The sequence below is a fragment of the Schistocerca nitens genome, chromosome 9 (assembly GCF_023898315.1).
Source record: "Schistocerca nitens isolate TAMUIC-IGC-003100 chromosome 9, iqSchNite1.1, whole genome shotgun sequence".
Lineage (NCBI taxonomy): Eukaryota > Metazoa > Arthropoda > Insecta > Orthoptera > Acrididae > Schistocerca > Schistocerca nitens.
The window spans coordinates 281,228,290-281,247,590 of NC_064622.1; the positions used below are offsets into that span (position 1 = coordinate 281,228,290).

A 19,301-nucleotide genomic window follows, 5' to 3' on the forward strand; every position below is an offset into this window, starting at 1 on the left:
CGGGAATCGAACCTGGGACCTCGCGCTCAGGAATCGAGAACGCGACCGCGAGCTGTGGACGTGAGAAAGAGGAAGAAGGCAGGAGACATACATTTGTCTTCGTCATCGTCCAAAAAAAAATCTGCAAAAAAGGCCTGAAGATTTATTTCCCAGCCAAGGTAGTGCTGATTAATGACGTAGTCACCTAGTTTAGTAAAATATGCCAGAAAGATCAAAAGAGGGATATGATTCAGTGTACGAAAATAGGGAGAGGACACATGGAGATTGTGCTCATGTAGGGGCCATATACAGGGTGGCGCACGAAATGTGTTGACATTTTGTTTTTGAATATAAACTTTATTGTCAATACAATCTGAAAGGAACATATACTACAATGAAGAGCCGTCCATGGAGATTTGTTCTAACTCAGCACATGCTCAATATGTCCACCATTTCGTTTCCTAACTTTCTTCAAACGAACACTGAAGTTAGTGATTACCCTACGCCGCGCGGGATTAGCCGAGCGCTCTGGGACGCTGCTGTCATGGAGTGTGCGGCTGGTCCCGGCGGAGGTTCGAGTCCTCCGTGGGGCATGGGTGTGTGTGTTCATCCTTAGGATAATTTAGGTTAAGTAGTGTGTAAGCTTAGGGACTGATGACCTTAGCAGTTAAGTCCCATAAGATTTCACACATATTTGAACATTTTTTTGATTACCCTACGTAATTTCACTGCAAGCTTGAAGAATAAGTCTTCTGAGCTCCAATAAATCACGCGGACGTTTCGGGAAAATTTTTTCCTTTAGGTACTCCCAAAGAAAAGCGTCACATGGATTGAGGTCTGGACTATTGGGGGGGGGGGGCAATTTTATCCGTCATTGAAGCGACCTGGAAACTTGAGTGAAATGATCCACATGTCAAAATGCTCGTGTAAAAACTCCAACACAGTGTTTGCAGTATGTGGCCTTGCTCCATCTTGCATGAACCACTGCGCGCTGAAGGGCAAGGCAGTAGCAAGAAGCTGTGGAATGAAGCTATTGCGAAGCATGCTCAAATAACGCTCGCTGTTCACAGTTTCTTCAAAGAAGAAGGGTCCAATAAGTCCGTGACTGGAAATTTCTGCCTACGCTGTAATCCTCGGAGCATAATGTTGTCGTTCATGAAGCACTAGTGGGTTTTCAGTGGTCCAAAAGCGTACATTTTGTTTGTTAACCACACCGTCTAAATGAAAATGCGCCTCGTCTGAAAACGAAACGTTGTTGAGAGTTTCTTCCCTGTCCTCCGCCCACTGAGCAAACAGTAGTCTCTGCTGCTTGTGTGCACAGGTCATCTTGTATGGGTACATATGGAGGTCACTTTTAAGAATGCGTTGAACGGAGCGTTTGGATATTCCCTGTTCCACTGCTGCCTTTCTACACGATTTCCCGGGACTTCTCTGTAGAGCAACTCGTACCGCTTCAATATTCTCTGACGAACAAACAGGCTTAGGCCGAGGTCGCTTCGCTTCCAATACTGTTCCTTCCTGTACAAATTTATCGTACAACCTGTGGATGGTCTTCTTGCAAGGGACCCATCGTGTGTTAAACTGTTGTCGAAAACGCCTCTGAGTCACAACAAGGCTTTTCGTTTCATGAAAAAGTAACACAATTGCCGATCGTTGCTATGTCGCCAGTCTTCCATTGTCAACCATTGCTGCTTACTAGTCTCCTATCGGCAGTATCGTGAATTACACGTAATTTCGTAACTCATTTGTTTTTCCAAGTTCTGCTGGTACTGCTGTAGAGATACCAGCGGGATATCTAATGTGTGTCGTAAATTGTGGAAGAAACAATTGGTAACACATTTCGTGCGTCACCCTGTTTATTACTGTGTTTAATTGAATTAGAGTTTTTTAATTGGATGTTATTTTCATCTCGTCAAGGTTCAATTTAGAAATCTAAAGGTTCAATTTAAGACAGTGCATTCATAAGTTGCTTTAATGCTGGCTCACAAGAAAATATTTTTACATCATTTTTACATTTACAGATTAACTGATATAGCCTATGGATCTTTAGGCTCGCAATAAATGAGTTTCCATGAACATATGTTTCGATACAATCGCAATGTACTTTGGTGACCCATATAATCGTCTTAACTCAGTGATTAACTTCAGTAACCTATTTGGTGGGAAGTGTCATGCCTTTCTGGGACATTTTTACTTCTCCATCCGTTTTACTGTGTACGAACAGTACGTGGGAAAAATGATTGCTGCTAAGCCTCCATATGAGTTAGAATCTCCTGTTTTACCTTCATGCTCTTGATTCTTCTGGGAAAGTATGCTAACGGAATTTTTAACGATGAACCAAGTCGTGTTGTACTACGAGCCTCTTGTGACGTCTGCCACTGTATGAGGATGAGCACCTCCGTGATGCTTTCGCGCTTGCTAAACGAACCTGCTCTTCTGTGGATCTTCTTTATTTCCTCTATCAGCCTATCCTGTTTTGACTAGCAGTTTTAAAGTGACGAAGAAAGATTTGGTTTAACGTCTCGGTGCGCAAGCTCGGATTGTGTCAAGGATGGAAGAAGGAAACCGCTCGTGTCTTTTCGAAGGAACAATCCCAGCATTTGCCTGGAGTGATTTAGGGAAAGAACGGAAAACCTAAATTAGGATGTGTTTGAATCGTCGTCCTACCAAAGCGAGTCGAGTGTGCTAACCACTGCGCCACCTCGCACAGTCAATATTAAAGTATCGGCCATATAAAGGTTTCGTAAGCTGTCTCCTTCGTGAGTGGCTGTTATTTCTGTAGATTTCTCTATGAACCTCAGTCTTACACTTGCCTTTCCCTCCGATTATTTTTATGTGGCTGTTCCGCTTTAAATAGCCCTGCACGCATACTTCCAGATATTTAATGGATGTGATTGTTTAAAGTGCTTTGTAAACATACAATCACGGGCCTTTGCGCCTATTTATACGAAATATATTCCATTTCTTTACACTCAGGGTCAACCGCGATCTCTGGAATTCAGGTGTTCCTGCATTTACCTACAGTTTGCTAGTGTTGAAAACTCTCTGCCAATAACAAAATTGTAAGCAAACAGCCTAATGGAAGTTTCGCCGTTATCCAGGGCGAACCAAAAATTCGTGCATCCTTGTGCGACGGGGCGTTTCCTTGCATCCCATCAACACAAAACAATCTCTAACGAAATGTCGTCCCAAATGTGTTTTCGGTAGAAACTGGACATCAAAAAAGGGCAATTTGGAAGCACTGTTATCACATGTACAACAATAAACTTCATTCAGTGAACACAGCCATGCTAAACAGTTACGCCAGAAGGTAAAATTTTGCGTTAAAATCCTCGAATTGACGAGTTCGATTCCAGGTTTAGATCTAATTGTAGTTTTATAATATTTGTCTACCGAATAATGCTGTGGTATACATCGCTTATTAAACGATATGTATCTACATCTACATTTATACTCTGCAAGCCACCCAACGGTGTGTGGCGGAGGGCACTTTATGTGCCACTGTCATTACCTCCCTTTCCTGTTCCAGTCGTGAATGGTTCGCGGGACGAACGACTGCCGGAAAGCCTCCGTGCGCGCTCGAATCTCTCTAATTTTACATGCGTGATCTCCTCGGGAGGTATAAGTAGGGGGAAGCAATATGTTCGATACCTCATCCAGAAACGCACCCTCTCGAAACCTGGACAGCAAGCTACTACACCGCGATGCAGAGCGCCTCTCTTGCAGAGTCTGCCACTTGAGTTTGCTAAACATCTCCGTAACCCTATCACGCTTACCAAATAATCATGTGACGAAACGCGCCGCTCTTCTTTGGATCTTCTCTATATCCTCTGTCAACCCGACCTGGTACGGATCCCACTTTGACGTCGCATGGAACTTCCGACACTATCTACTAGGTCATTTATATATATTGTGAAAAGCAATGGTCCCAAAACACTCCCCTGTGGCACGCCAGAGGTTACTTTAAACTCTGTAGACGTCTCTCCATTGAGAACAACATGCTGTGTTCTGTTTGCTAAAAACTCTTCAATCCAGGCACACAGCTGGTCTGATATTCCGTAGGCTCTTACTTTGTTTATCAGGCGACAGTGCGGAACTGTATCGAAAGCCTTCCTGAAGTCAAGGAAAATGGCATCTACCTGGGAGCCTGTATCTAATATTTTCTGGGCCTCATGGACAAATAAAGCGAGTTGGGTCTCACACGATCGTTGTTTCCGGAATCCATTTTGATTCCTACAGAGTAGATTCTGGGTTTCCAGAAATGATACGCGAGCAGAAAACGTGTTCTAAAATTCTACAACAGATCGATGTCAGGGATATAGACCTATAATTTTGCACATCTGCTCGACGACCCTTCTTGAAAACTGGAATTACCTGTGCTCTTTTCCAATCATTTGGAACCTTCCGTTACTCTAGAGACTTGCGATACACGGGTGTTAGAAGGGAGGCAAGTTCTTTCGTGTTGTGATCCGAGCAAGAGGTAAACACCGCTATACGCCTCCATCATCACAGAGTCGCAGTCACCTGCCGCGCGTCTCTCAGTTCGGGCACCATCCTCCAGATGACACTCACAAACCTGAATCTCTTCCTGCTTACACGCTACTTTCTCCAACATCTATCGTTAGAGTGGACATCAGTCAATAGGAAAAGCTGTCAACCACATATTCCATTACTTCGGTCTCGTATTGGAGGATCTGGAAATTCTTCCGCCAATAGTCACAAAACACGACGTGCTGCGGACAGTTAAATAGTTACGAACTACAGTCAGACAGTTTAGATCAGTGCCTGCAACCCGGTACGTAAAGTACTCTGAAGACTGCCTTCTGACTTAGCAGTCACCATTTACAGAGAACTTGGACTATTAAGAGTGTCAGCAACATTACTCTCAGTTACGTATCACAGCCTGCCAAGAGACAGAAAAATTACTGGATATCATGGATTAGGTTTAGGACAAGTGCTGCGCATAAAATTATATTAGAGTTAAGTCCCATATTCTAATACATTCTTAATAAATATTATTTCTTAATGTGTTGGCACATTTGTATTATAGTGCGCCTTGCCGCAGCAAGTGTTTTCTGAACAATTATAGTACGCAATGGCTACCTTCCAGGAACTATAGCAAGCAGACATTTTTCAGCTACTGTCGATGTTTGGCCTGAATTCAAAAAATGGCTCTGCGCACTATGGGACTTAACATCTGAGGTCATCAGTCCCCTAGAACTTAGAACTACTTAAACCTAACTAACCTTAGGACATCACACACATCCATGCCCGAGGCAGGATTCGAACCTGCGACCGTAGCGGTCGCGCGGTTCTGGACTGAAGCGCCTAGAACCGCTTGGCCACCGCGGCCGGCTTTGGGCTGAATTAATTCAGTTACTACAGTTACCACAGTCTCCTACAAATACACTCTTTAATGCTGAAAAAAAAACAATTATTTGTCACACATGACACAAATATTCATGAAGAGAAATAATTAGTTGAAACAAACTACCTATCACAGTACAGAAATAAATAGAAAACTTAACAATCTGGAAATGTTAAACATACTTACTGCATTCTGTAAGAGTGCGGAGTTGTAATCCTGCAAATACAAAATTAGTGACAGCATGGCTTTGACAAAAGACAAACAGCCTTCCTAGCAGATGCTCAATCCACCGCGTTGTGTCTCCAAACATTTAGCGGCTCATTGCTTCATGTTTCTCCGAACCCCTCTCTTAAGAGTGGAACGATGAAAACCTTTGTACTCTAATTTCTGTGTTAGTACTAAATAATTGCACGCCTCTTGTGTAAGACTTGCTGTACCTTCTGTACAACGTTTAATAACGCAATACCATATCATGCAGTCTAAGATAAAGACATTAAAAATTACACTTAGACTGGAATTGAATTTGAAAACTCAAGTATTCTAACGCAAAACTATACTCACTGTACAACCTTATCTTTTTTTAAATTTACAACACTTAGTATTGTTTTCTTTAATCAGAGTATCATTTCGGTATAAAGAAACAAGTGCAAACACAAATGTAATGGAACGAACTTTTATGTTCAAAAATGTTCTTTTACTTTATATTGCAAATGTGAAGTCCTGCGACAAACATTTATTTTCAGTGAGGTGTGTCGAGTTTAATATGCGACAACATTATCTTTACGCTAGCTTTTACTACAACCCAACCGCTCATATTTGGTTCTCTCCTCTACTTGGATGATGTTTCCTGTGCTGCAGCTGCTCCCTTCTGATCAACCTTTGAAGGTTCCGATACTTGTTTACTGCTATGACCTTAGTATAGGCGCTATCCTCTCATCAGCGTCAGGCATAGACAGTGTTTCTTTCTTCGGTGCAACAATACTAATTATACCTTCCGAGCATAAGATCGGTGCTACATTATTTACATCAGTTTCTTCCGCTATTAGGTAACGACGAGTTCAACTACGTGGAAATACACTCCTGGAAATGGAAAAAAGAACACATTGACACCGGTGTGTCAGACCCACCATACTTGCTCCGGACACTGCGAGAGGGCTGTACAAGCAATGATCACACGCACGGCACAGCGGACACACCAGGAACCGCGGTGTTGGCCGTCGAATGGCGCTAGCTGCGCGGCATTTGTGCACCGCCGCCGTCAGTGTCAGCCAGTTTGCCGTGGCATACGGAGCTCCATCGCAGTCTTTAACACTGGTAGCATGCCGCGACAGCGTGGACGTGAACCGTATGTGCAGTTGACGGACTTTGAGCGAGGGCGTATAGTGGGCATGCGGGAGGCCGGGTGGACGTACCGCCGAATTGCTCAACACGTGGGGCGTGAGGTCTCCACAGTACATCGGTGTTGTCGCCAGTGGTCGGCGGAAGGTGCACGTGCCCGTCGACCTGGGACCGGACCGCAGCGACGCACGGATGCACGCCAAGACCGTAGGATCCTACGCAGTGCCGTAGGGGACCGCACCGCCACTTCCCAGCAAATTAGGGACACTGTTGCTCCTGGGGTATCGGCGAGGGCCATTCGCAACCGTCTCCATGAAGCTGGGCTACGGTCCCGCACACCGTTAGGCCGTCTTCCGCTCACGCCCCAACATCGTGCAGCCCGCCTCCAGTGGTGTCGCGACAGGCGTGAATGGAGGGACGAATGGAGACGTGTCGTCATCAGCGATGAGAGTCGCTTCTGCTTTTTTGCCAATGATGGTCGTATGCGTGTTTGGCGCCGTGCAGGTGAGCGCCACAATCAGGACTGCATACGACCGAGGCACACAGGGCCAACACCCGGCATCATGGTGTGGGGAGCGATCTCCTACACTGGCCGTACACCACTGGTGATCGTCGAGGGGACACTGAATAGTGCACGGTACATCCAAACCGTCATCGAACCCATCGTTCTACCATTCCTAGACCGGCAAGGGAACTTGCTGTTCCAACAGGACAATGCACGTCCGCATGTATCCCGTGCCACCCAACGTGCTCTAGAAGGTGCAAGTCAACTACCCTGGCCAGCAAGATCTCCGGATCTGTCCCCCATTGAGCATGTTTGGGACTGGATGAAGCGTCGTCTCACGCGGTCTGCACGTCCAGCACGAACGCTGGTCCAACTGAGGCGCCAGGTGGAAATGGCATGGCAAGCCGTTCCACAGGACTACATCCAGCATCTCTACGATCGTCTCCATGGGAGAATAGCAGCCTGCATTGCTGCGAAAGGTGGATATACACTGTACTAGTGCCGACATTGTGCATGCTCTGTTGCCTGTGTCTATGTGCCTGTGTTTCTGTCAGTGTGATCATGTGATGTATCTGACCCCAGGAATGTGTCAATAAAGTTTCCCCTTCCTGGGACAATGAATTCACGGTGTTCTTATTTCAATTTCCAGGAGTGTATATCCTTGCTGGCTGGCGCTGTCTCTCCTCGTGTTCGCTTCTACAAACACCAATTTCTCAATCACCGTAGTATATGGCTGCAACTGATTCAAACCATCGAGAGACAAGCTACTATTATACAGACGGCTCATTCTCGGGCTTGGATGCTCTGTTTCACCAAAAATCAGTGGCGGCAACGGCATCGCGTAACACATTTCTCAGGATTCAGGTATCACTTCTGTATTCCAACCCTTCTCCCGTCACGTTCTACAGGGTAATTCCGTGATTCCTTGATGATGTTGCAAACTATGAAGTATGATGGGGAAGAGTAAATGTATTAATATGTGGCAACGTAACCTGGTCTGGAAACGATCTAGTCGAAAACTATAAGCAAAAATCGTTTTGATACGTCTGAAAGTAGATGTCTTGTGCTGCAAGCTCTTTGCTTTCATATTTTTGGAGGAGTCAGTATGGACCGAAAGAAGAAAGTCCGGTAAACACAGGTTCAGCGGAGCCTACTTTAAGAACTATGAGCATTTGTTCATCGTTGTTACTACGAAACACATCTCTTCTGTTGAAGTACACTACAGCCCATTAAAATAGCTACACCACGAAGATGACGTGCAAAATGTAGCCGACAGGAAGAAGATGCTGTGATATGCAAATGATTAGCTTTTCAGAGCATTCACACAAGGTTGGCGCCGGTGGCGACACCTAAAACGTCCTGACATGAGGAAAGTTTCCAACCTATTTCTCATACACAAACAGTAGTTGACCGGCGTTGCCTGATGAAACGTTGTTGTAATGCCTCGTGTAAGGAAGAGAAATGCGTACCATCACGTTTACGACTTTGATAAAGGTCGTATTGTAGCCTATCGCGATTTCGGTTTATCGTATCGCGACATTGTTGCTCGCGTTGGTCGAGATCAATTGACTGTTAGCAGAATATGGAATTGGTGGGTTCAGGAGGGTAATACGGAACGCCGTGCTGGATCACAACGGCCTCGTATCACTAGCAGTCGAGATGACAGGCATCTTATCCGCATGGCTGTAACGGATCGTGCAGCCACGTCTCGATCCCTGAGTCAACAGATGGGGACGTTTGTAAGACAACAACCATCTGCACGAACAGGTCTACGACGTTTGCAGCAGCGTGGACTATCAGCTCGGAGACCATGGCTGCGGTTGCCCTTGACACTGCATCATAGACAGGAGCGCCTGCGATGGTGTACTCAACGACGAACCTGGATGCACGAATGGCAAAACGTCATTTTTTCGGATGAATCCATGTTCTGTTTACAGCATCATGTCGGTCACATCAGTGTTTGGCGACATCGCGGTGAACGCACATTGGAAGCGTGTATTCGTCATCGCCATACTGGCGTATCACCCGGCGAGATGGTATGGGGCGCCATTGGTTACACGTCTCGGTCACCTCTTGTTCGCATTGACGGCCCTTTGAAGAGTGGACGTTACATTTCAGATGTGTTACGACCCGTGGCTCTACCCTTAATTCTATCCCTGCTAAGCCCTTCATTTCAGCAGGATAATGCACGACCGCATGTTGCAGGTCATGTACGGGCCTTTCTGGATACAGAAAATGTTCGACTGCTGCCCTGGCCAGCACATTCTCCAGATCTCTCACCAATTGAAAACGTGTGGTCAATGGTGGCCGAGCAACTGGCTCGTCACAATACGCAAGTCAATACTCTTGATGAACTGTGGTATCGTGTTGAAGCTGCAGGGGCAGCTGCACCTGTACACGCTGTCCAAGCTCTGTTTGACTCAATGCCCAGGCGTATCCTTGCCGTTATTACGGCTACAGGTGGTTGTTCTGGTTACTGAATTGTCAGGATCTATGCTCCCAAACTGAGTGAAAATGTAATCACATGTCAGTTCTGGTATAATATATTTGTCCAATGAATACCCGTTTATCATCTGCATTTCTTCTTGGTGTAGCAATTCTAATGGCCGGTAGTGTAGTTCTATTCGCCTGGCTGAGTGGTCAGTGTGGCTGACTGCCATACGGAGGGCCCAAGTTGGATTTCCGGTACCACCAGCGATTTTTCCTCCGTAGGACGATTGGAATGGGGTGCGCTCAGCTTCGTGGTGCCATTTCAGGAGCTACTTGACCGAGTAGTAGCGGCATTAGGTCTGCTATAGCGATAACTGCAGAGTGTGCAGTGTGCTGACTCCTTGTACTCCATACCGCACTGGCAGAGGATGAAACGGTGGTAGGTCGTCCCGAGTGGCCCGTCTACGGTTAGAATGGGGATGCTCGCTTATACATCTCTGCTCCAGAGGAACAAAGTCTCGTCTCTGTGTGTAATCGGTGTACTGTGTGGTGTGTCTTCTATGTGGAGAAGCAGTATTGTGTGAATTAGTTACCCTGACGATGGAGGTCTTCCCGACGGCGGACGCACCCAGGAGCGCCACCTTGACGCAGCTGAGGCAGGAGTCCGCACCCGCGCTTGGGGGCCGCGCCGCGTGGTCTCCGCGGGGCCGGCCGCCTCCCGAAGGTCCTGCGAGCACACGGGAACAAGTCTGAGCTTCATCTCCTGTTTGCGGCACACTCTCATGGTTCGCTATACTGAGGCCACATGACAAAATAAAGAGAGCATCATTCCTTAGTTTAATCGTTCGTAGATCATTTACTTACTTGTTATTTATTTATTTAACCTGATGAGATTTGGCCCTCAGGAACTCTCATACTTTGGCAAAGGGTTTTACACATACATTACTTTTTGCATCTTTGACTGTTGTACCAAAATATTATGGTTGTGCCAAAACATTATGACCACTGTAATTCTGCAGGCTTTCGTGGCCGTTGTCACTGAAGTTAAAATCTTCTGGGTTGTTAGGCCGCGTCATATTTCTACTAAAATGATCGACGTTTCGACCCCTCTGCTGGGATCTTCGTCAGGATCTTATGGTGTCCACTTTTGCTAGAACACTGTCAGAGACGAGTGTCGCGTCCTCTTATAAATGGGAGTTTTCTCGCGTCCGTGCTGGAGAAGTGATAGTATTGGTTAAAATTCATATGGCTACCATTGGTGGGCCATAGTCATAGGCTAATATTCCCGCTCTGATGCAGAAGAAGGGGCATTGTTGGCTAATCTCCTGTAGATACCATTGGGGGCTATAACGGATTTTTTACGTTGGGATAAATTTATTTTATTTTTTGTTAGATGTTTTCGTTAAATAGCTGAATAAATTGTAATTAGGAATAATTTAATTAAGCGGAGTAGAGAAGATAAAGTCAAAGAGATGTTCATTTGGCGGACATTGTCGTAATGTAACGTCATTGCGTTGTTCGGTTGTTAAAACAAGTCGTTTGTGTTCCGTTCCGTTCTGCTGTTCGGTCGTGCGCGTATCTGAAAGGAATTAATTCGGGGACTAGAATAAACTTTCACATAATAGTTACGATTCGATGTTCCGACAAAAGGGATTAACGTCAGTGTTAATTTGAATTGTGGGTGACAGGATTAGTTTTGACAGATACGTGAAAACGGACGTAACGAAAGTTGTCCGCATATCATCCTTGAACGTGACTTTTTATTTAATTAACGATTGCGGGCTCATTAAAAGCCTTTATCTCATGATTAGGATCAATCCCTCATTCCTCCTAGATAGTGATCATTAATTAACATTTACGTCATAAGAAAAATTATTGTTAATAAAAGTGATCTTAAATGACAATTACGTGTTATTCCGTTAGTGTGGAACCGACGTAATATCTCTGAAATGACATTGATATATAATTTATGTTAAATACTGAACTGAGATAGGAAGTAAATTGAAATTAGTGAACATTTGATAATGAGACTATAGAAGCAGAAACGCTTAAGGTTTCTCTTCTCTAAAATGGCAAAATAGGTACGAACATTAACTCAGTAGTCGACATTATGTATTGCAAAGACATTAGCATTTCATACTTATTTTGACGACGCGCTGTTAAACAAAGGAACGTTGAGTCTCTGTACGAGTAATAAAATTTAATCTAAAAACATAATTAATAACGGCGAACTCCGCTTTAACAAACTGTATTGCGTGTCGTCATCGGGCAATAACTGCTCAACCCTGTGGTGAAATTAGAAGTCGGGCATATAAAACAAACTTAAAAATCCATTCAAGCTACAGTGGAGTCGGCACAACACGACGTGGGCAGTTATACGGCCCATCGTCATTGGGTAGAAAGGCACTATTCCACACTTACTCTGGAAAGGGGCTTTTGGTTGGTCGTCATCATTGGCTGGATTCGAAACGGACAGAGCATGAGAGCGAGACTGTTTACCAAAAATATTGTCCGCCGAAGTGATTTGCAGCGCGTTGTTTATGTTGCTCGCACACCGCGGCCACGTATTCACTTCCTTGATGGCGGGGAGCCACGATGCCGGAAGCCTATAGCCGTCCTCTCTATTGAAATTACCTCCATTCTTGGAAATTTCAACCGCTTCTCTGACTTTCCTTCCATAAATGTTTGTTTCCTTAGCCAGTACACGTACGTTATTAAAGACGTTTTTCTTTAGTCAAAACAAAATATAAGATTTTTTCCCGACGGAAAACGGATGCACCTGATTGCCTCCACAACGCAGCGTATGTCAAGTGACATGTGGCTGCGGCAAAGTATATGTAGGTGAAACGGGAAGATCTGTTAAGGAACGCATTAAGGAACACGAACGGCACATGCGGCTAAAACAAAGCGCATAATCGGCAGTAGCGGAACATCATGAGAACTGGGGCTCTGACATCGATTTTAATAACGTGCACGTGCTGGCTAAGTAAACAAACATTTATAGAAGAAAGGTCCGAGAAGCTGTTGAAATTTCCAAGAATGCATGTAATTTCAATAGGGACGACGACTATATGCTTCCGGCATCGTGGCTCCCCGCCATCAAGGAAGTGAATACGCGGCCGCGGTGTGCGAGCGACATAAACAACGCGCTGCAAATCACTTTGACGGACAATAATATTTTGGGCAAACGGTCTCCCTCTCATGCTCTGTCCTCTCCATTGAAATTACCTCTATTCTTGGAAATTTCAACCCCTTCTCTGACTTTCCCTCCATAAATGTTTGTTTCCTTAGCCAGTACACGTACGTTATTAAAGACGTTTTTCTTTAGTCAAAACAAAATATAAGATTTTTTTCCGACGGAAAACGGATGCACCTGATTGCCTCCACAACGCAGCGTCTATCAAGTAACATGTGGCTGCGGCAAAGTATATTTAGGTGAAACGCCAACCAATAGTCCTTTTCCAGTGTAAGTGTGGAATAGTGCCTTTTATACAATGACGATGGGCCGCGAATGGTATCTACAGGAGATCAGCCAACAATGCCCCTTCTTCTGCATCAGAGTGGGAATATTAGCCTATGACTATGGCCCACCAATGGTAGCCATATGAATTTTAACCAATACTATCAGTTCACCAGCACGAACGCGAGAAAACTCCCCTTTGTAAGAGGACGCGACGCTCGTCTCTGACAGTGTTCTAGCAATAGTGGATCCTGAGGAAGATCCCAGCAGAGAGGTCGAAACGTCGATCATTTTAGCAGAAATATGACGCATCCTAATAACGCAGAAGATTTTAACTTCATTATGACCACTCTCCATCGCCAGGATGGATGCTGGTGGCGTGAGCGAGCACGTGACGCAGTAAGGGAGATGAAAGGAATGGGAAAATATTCTGGCGACTATACCAGTCTCAAATGTGGGAGGTCCATTGATGGAAGCAACTTTAACAAAGGGGAGATTCCCAGTGCCTGGTATCTAGCACCTCTAAAACAGCGAAGCTGGTCGGATCTTCGTATGTTACTCTCATGAGCATCTGTCAAAATTGGTTGTAGGACAGTGAAAGCAGAAGTAGGCGACGGGGTGTTGGACACCCACAGCCTCATGCAGAACCTGGAGGTCGAAGGGTTGCCTACTCTATGAAGAAGGATACGGGAGTTCGGTAGAAACATGGAAACAACAAAAACACAACACGTGACCGTGCCTAATATGGTGTAGGAAACCCTTTGGCATTCAAAATAGCTTCCAGTCGTCTCGGAACGGATAAAAACAGGCCCTGTATCGTTTTCAAGGGAATCTCATGCCATTACTCTTACAAAACAGTGACAGGTATAGGTAGCAGCCGGCCGGGGTGGCCGAGCGGTTCTAGACGATACAGTCTGGAACCGCGCGACCTCTACGGTCGCAGGTTCGAATCCTGCATCGGACATGGATGTGTGTGATGTCCTTAGGTTACTTAGGTTTAAGTAGTTTTAAGTTCTAGGTGACTGATGACCTCAGAAGGTAAGTCCCATAGTGCTCAGAGCCATTCGAACTATTTTTGAACAGGTAGCAATGATGGACGTGGATAGCGATCATGCAGCCTTCTCTGCAAAGTAGACGACAACGGCTCAATGATATTGAGATCTGATGACTGTGGTGACCAGGCGAGATGCGAAGATTCATCCTCGTACTCCCAAAACCAATTCTGGGCGATGCGAGCTGTGTGAACAGGAGTCCTATCGTTTTGGAATACAGCGTTGTCTTTGGTAATAAGACATTCTACTGGGGGATGGATGTGATCAGCCAAAATGATCACATAATCCTTGGCAGTAATGCTACCTTGCAGAATAAATATGGGACATATGGAGTACCACGATATGGCTGCCCAAATCATCATCACTCTTGGGCTCTTGGGATGTAAACTCGGTCAGAAGTTGGATACACTGTGAAAGAAAACTCTTCCGACCAAATGACTTTCTTCCACTGCTCCATAGTGGAGGATTTATGGCTGCGGCACCACGTTTTGCTATTACGGGCGTTTGCATCACTGAAGAGTGGTTGTGGAATTTCGGTTCGTCCTGCAGTTCTCTGCTTATGAAGATCCCTTCGTATTATTTTGGTGCTGCAGGGTTGGCTAGTAGGACATTCAGTTCTGCAGTGACTCTACCAGCTGTCGTCCTGTTATTTTCCGTCACAGTCCTCTTCAATGACCGTCTGGTTATGGACACAGCCACCATGCTATCAAGAACAGTTTCGAAGCACACTGTTCAGTGAACATTGTTGAACATGCTGCTCCGCAGCATACGATCCCTTCGAGTTTTCATGTTGACCCAAAGGCATTGTTAATTTCCAAGGCAGTGGGCACGGGATCTTGAAATCGACCGTGTGTGCACGGAAACGCGACGGCAGCTTGTCATATGAACACGCTTACTAGTAAGTCGATGTTCGTGGGTGGAGACGCGGTCACCCAGGTGAAAGACTGCTAGAAACATGCACCACACCAAGGACGTAGGTCCGTTGGGAGCAGTATTACGCCATGGGAGACATTCGTCTGAGCTTCCACGGAACCTGTGGTAGCAATCGAAAGCACCATGACAGCTGAGGACTACATCAACATTATTGCGGACCACCTGCGTTCCTTCATGCTTGATGTCTACACCGACTGTGACGGTATCTTCCATCAGGATAACTATACGTGTCACAAGGCCAGAACCGTGCCAGAGTGATTTGAGGAGCATGGCATTGAACTCACGTTCGTTTCTTCACTGCCAAATTCGTTAGATGTGAGCCTGATGGGATACTTCTCAGCACCAGCTCCGCGCGTACAGTTCGCCGGCCAGTAATTTACGGGAATTGCGTAACCTGTACGCAAAAATCTGGTGACACATGCCATCGGAAAACTACCAAGACTCACAGCTACAACGCGTTATAAAGTTGGAGCAACACGCTATTAAGCAGGGATGGTCATAATGTTTTGTTTCGTCAATGTAATTACTCAAGAAAAACCAATAATTTTGATATACACTACTGGCCATTAAAATTGCTACACCAAGAAGAAATGCAGACGATAAACGGGTATTCATTGGACAATTATACTAGAACTGACGTGTGATTACATTTTCACGCAATTTGGGTGCATACATCCTGAGAAATCAGTACCCACAACAACCACCTCTGGCCGTAATAACGGCCTTGATACGCCTGGGCATTGAGTCAAACAGAGCTTGGACGGCGCGTACAGGTACAGCTGCCCATGCAGCTTCAACACGATACCACAGTTCCTCAAGAGTAGTGACTTGCGTATTGTGACGAGCCAGTTGCTCGGCCACCATTGACCACACGTTTTCAATTGGTGAGAGATCTGGACAATGTGCTGGCCAGGGCAGCAGTCGAACATTTTCTGTATCCAGAAACATGCGGTCGTACATTATCCTGCTGAAATGTAGGGTTTCGCAGGGATCGAATGAAGGGTAGAGGCACGGATAGTAACACATCTGAAATGTAACGTCCACTGTTCAAAGGGCCGTCAATGCGAACAAGAGGTGACGGAGAAGTGTAAACAATGGCACCCCATACCATCACGCCGGGTGATACGCCAGTATGCCGATGACGAATACACGCTTCCAATGTGCATTCACCACGATGTGGCCAAAAACGGATGCGACCATCATGATGCTGTAAACAGAACCTGGATTCATCCGAAAATATGACGTTTTGCAATTCGTGCACCCAGGTTCGTCGTTGAGTACACCATCGCAGGCGCTCCTGTCTGTGATGCAGCGTCAAGGGCAACCGCGGCTATGGTCTCCGAGCCGATAGTCCATGCTGCTGCAAACGTCGTCGAACTGTTCATGCAGATGGTTGTTGTCTTGCAGACGTCCCCATCTGTTGACTCAGGGGTCGAGACATGGCTGCACGATCCGTTACAGCCGTGCGGAAAAGATGCCTGTTATCTCGACTGCTAGTGATACGAGGCCGTTGTGATCCAGCACGGCGTTCCGTATTACCCTCCTGAACCCACCGATTCCATATTCTGCTAACACTCATTGTATCTCGACCAACGCGAGCAGCAATGTCGCGATACGATAAACCGCAATCGCGATAGACTACAATGCGACCTTTATCAAAGTCGGAAACGTGATGGTACGCATTTCTCCTCCTTACACGAGGCATCACAACAAAGTTTCACCAGGCAACGCCGGTCAACTGCTGTTTGTGTATGAGAAATCGGTTGGAAACGTTCCTCATGTCAGCACGTTGTAGATGTCGCCACCGGCGCCAACCTTTTTTGAATGCTCTGAAAAGCTAATCATTTGCATATCACAGCATCTTCTTCGTGTCGGTGAAATTTCGCGTCTGTAGCACGTCATCTTCGTGGTGTACCAATTTTAATGGCCAGATGTGTAGTACTAATTATAACTATATACAAACGAATGTCTGGATTTCGCTACAACAGGAGAAATTGAAAACGTAGAATGGAAAGAGAGAAAAATTATGAGAAAAATTTTGCCGCCAAAAACCACAGCGATGAATATAGGAAGAAGAGAAATGAAGATATGAACAAAGAAATTGAACAACTAGAGAAAAAATAGAATGTTTTACATGCATTTGGTTCAGATTAATTAATACAGAGTATGCAGCAAAATTTCTGACCTTGCCAACGACAAAATATGAGATATTCCTTTTTTCTTTTTTATAGTGATAATGACTGAGAGGTGTTTGAACGTAGATAGAAATAAGTTAGTTAAATGCAAATAACTTGGCGTCAGATGTTTTAGGTACAGATGTTCTACCTATTGGTGACATATGAAAGTTTGTACCAGACCCGAACTCGAACCCTGGTTCCCCGATTATCGCGGAGCGGTCGCCTTACCATTACGCTATGTGCGCCCAGCTCCAGCACCGGGCCAAATTTCTGTATATCACACTGATCACATCCCTGAACCACAGCCTCTTACTTTCCTCACTGAATGCTCGCAACTTTAGTCTGTATAAGTTGTGTAAGACGTATATATTTCTATTGTCCATAGTTAAACCACAATTTATGAGAGATGTTTATATTTTATTAATATGATTAAGTAGGAATAATTAATAATTGTCATGTTGGAAATAATTGTGGTAGCAGGGAATGTCTGCACCAAAGTATTGTTGGCAGGAGAGACCGCACATTAATATAATTTAAAAAAGGTCGGGAGAGACCGCGTATGGATACATTTTAAGAAAAGAGCGGGAAAGACCGCGCATTGATACATTTTATAATGGTAGCAGCGATTGTCTACACCAGAAAGCATTGTTGACGGGAGAGACCGCACTTTAGCGTTCGTAGGAAGTCAGTAGTAAGCGAGATGTGAAGCGAGTCGGTAGCAGGTCTGAAGCGAGAGGTTGAGAGGAGCGGTGTGCCTGCCAGCCACCAGCTATGATTTACAAGAGATTATAAACGGATTTACAGAGACATCAGCTAACTATTATCATAAGAGGAACTAATATTATTGAATTATTTTTTTGAGAATCTCAAGATTACTGAAGGTATGTTTGCGCAATGCTAGTTGTAAGATTACTGTAAAAAGTAAGTCCTATTTGAACGTTTGTAAAATCATTTCATTCAGAATATAATTAATTTTTGCCAGCAATATTGCATTACTGATTATAATCCATCCCAAAAACCATCAACGTAAAACTTTGCAAAATTTTATTGTTGTCAAGAAAAAGTTTAACTATGAATTAGGTAACTTCAGTCAAATTAATTAAAGAATAACGTCAACTTTGCTATTAAAGAATAACGTCAGCTTTGGTAATAAATACCGCCACTTGTTATGACAGCCCACCAGCAGCTAAAGCACAGTAAAACAGTGTAAGTATATTCATGTCGCAGTTCGATGTAGCAGTCAGATGGCGATCCAGTAACATTAAAAAAGGTAAGGAACAGTTTTGGGTTATTCAATAATGGTTCAAATGGCTGTGAGCACTATGGGACTTAACATCTGAGGTCATCAGTCCCCTAGAACTTAGAACTACTTAAACCTAACTAACCTAAGGACATCACACACATCCATGCCCGAGGCAGGATTCGAACCTGCGACCGTAGCAGTCCCGCGGTTTCCGGACTGCAGCGCCTAGAACCGCACGGCCACCGCGGCTGCCTTTTGGGTTATTACAGGTAACGAATGAGGGCCACGACGACGACACATTCTATGTTTCGTCGAAATAATCATAAAATCACTTTTAATAAGAAGCATTTAAATTTGTACGCAGAGATTGAGAAAGGGAATTAATTTCAAAGGGAAGATTTCATTTGTTATTATTAAGCAAGAGATAGAAATCCTAAGGGAAGGTTTCATAGGTTATTGTGGAAGGGAAGGTTGCATAAAAAAGAAATATGGAGGAGACGGGAAGGTTTCAGTTGGAACGGTGTCAACCTTAACTGAAGTCACCGCGATTTGTTCTGGTTTCCTGGACATTATAAAAGGTGAGACATGGTTCTTACAAGAGTTTGTGAATACCACGTATAGGAATTCAAACTCAGCAACATGTTTCCGCGCTGGGAACAAGGTTGGTAAGAAGTTTTTGTGGTTGGGTTTTCCATTTTTCCACCAGCGAGTGTTGATCACTGCAGGATGGTCGTAGGTGCATGTGGACGTTCCGCAGTACGTCTCACCAACGCAGCCCACACGTGCTCGATGGGATTTACGTCGGGATTGCGGGCA

General features: G+C 45.0%; 1 protein-coding gene across 1 annotated transcript in view; it reads right to left on the bottom strand.

Moving 5' to 3' along the window:
- Positions 1 to 19,301, bottom strand: part of LOC126204183 (ras-like protein family member 10B) — a 190,299-nt gene that overhangs the window by 102,673 nt on the left and 68,325 nt on the right. The window contains exon 3 of the mRNA XM_049938587.1: positions 10,214 to 10,415. Coding sequence (XP_049794544.1) covers positions 10,214 to 10,415 — 202 coding nt within the window. The remainder of the gene's footprint in view (positions 1 to 10,213; positions 10,416 to 19,301) is intronic.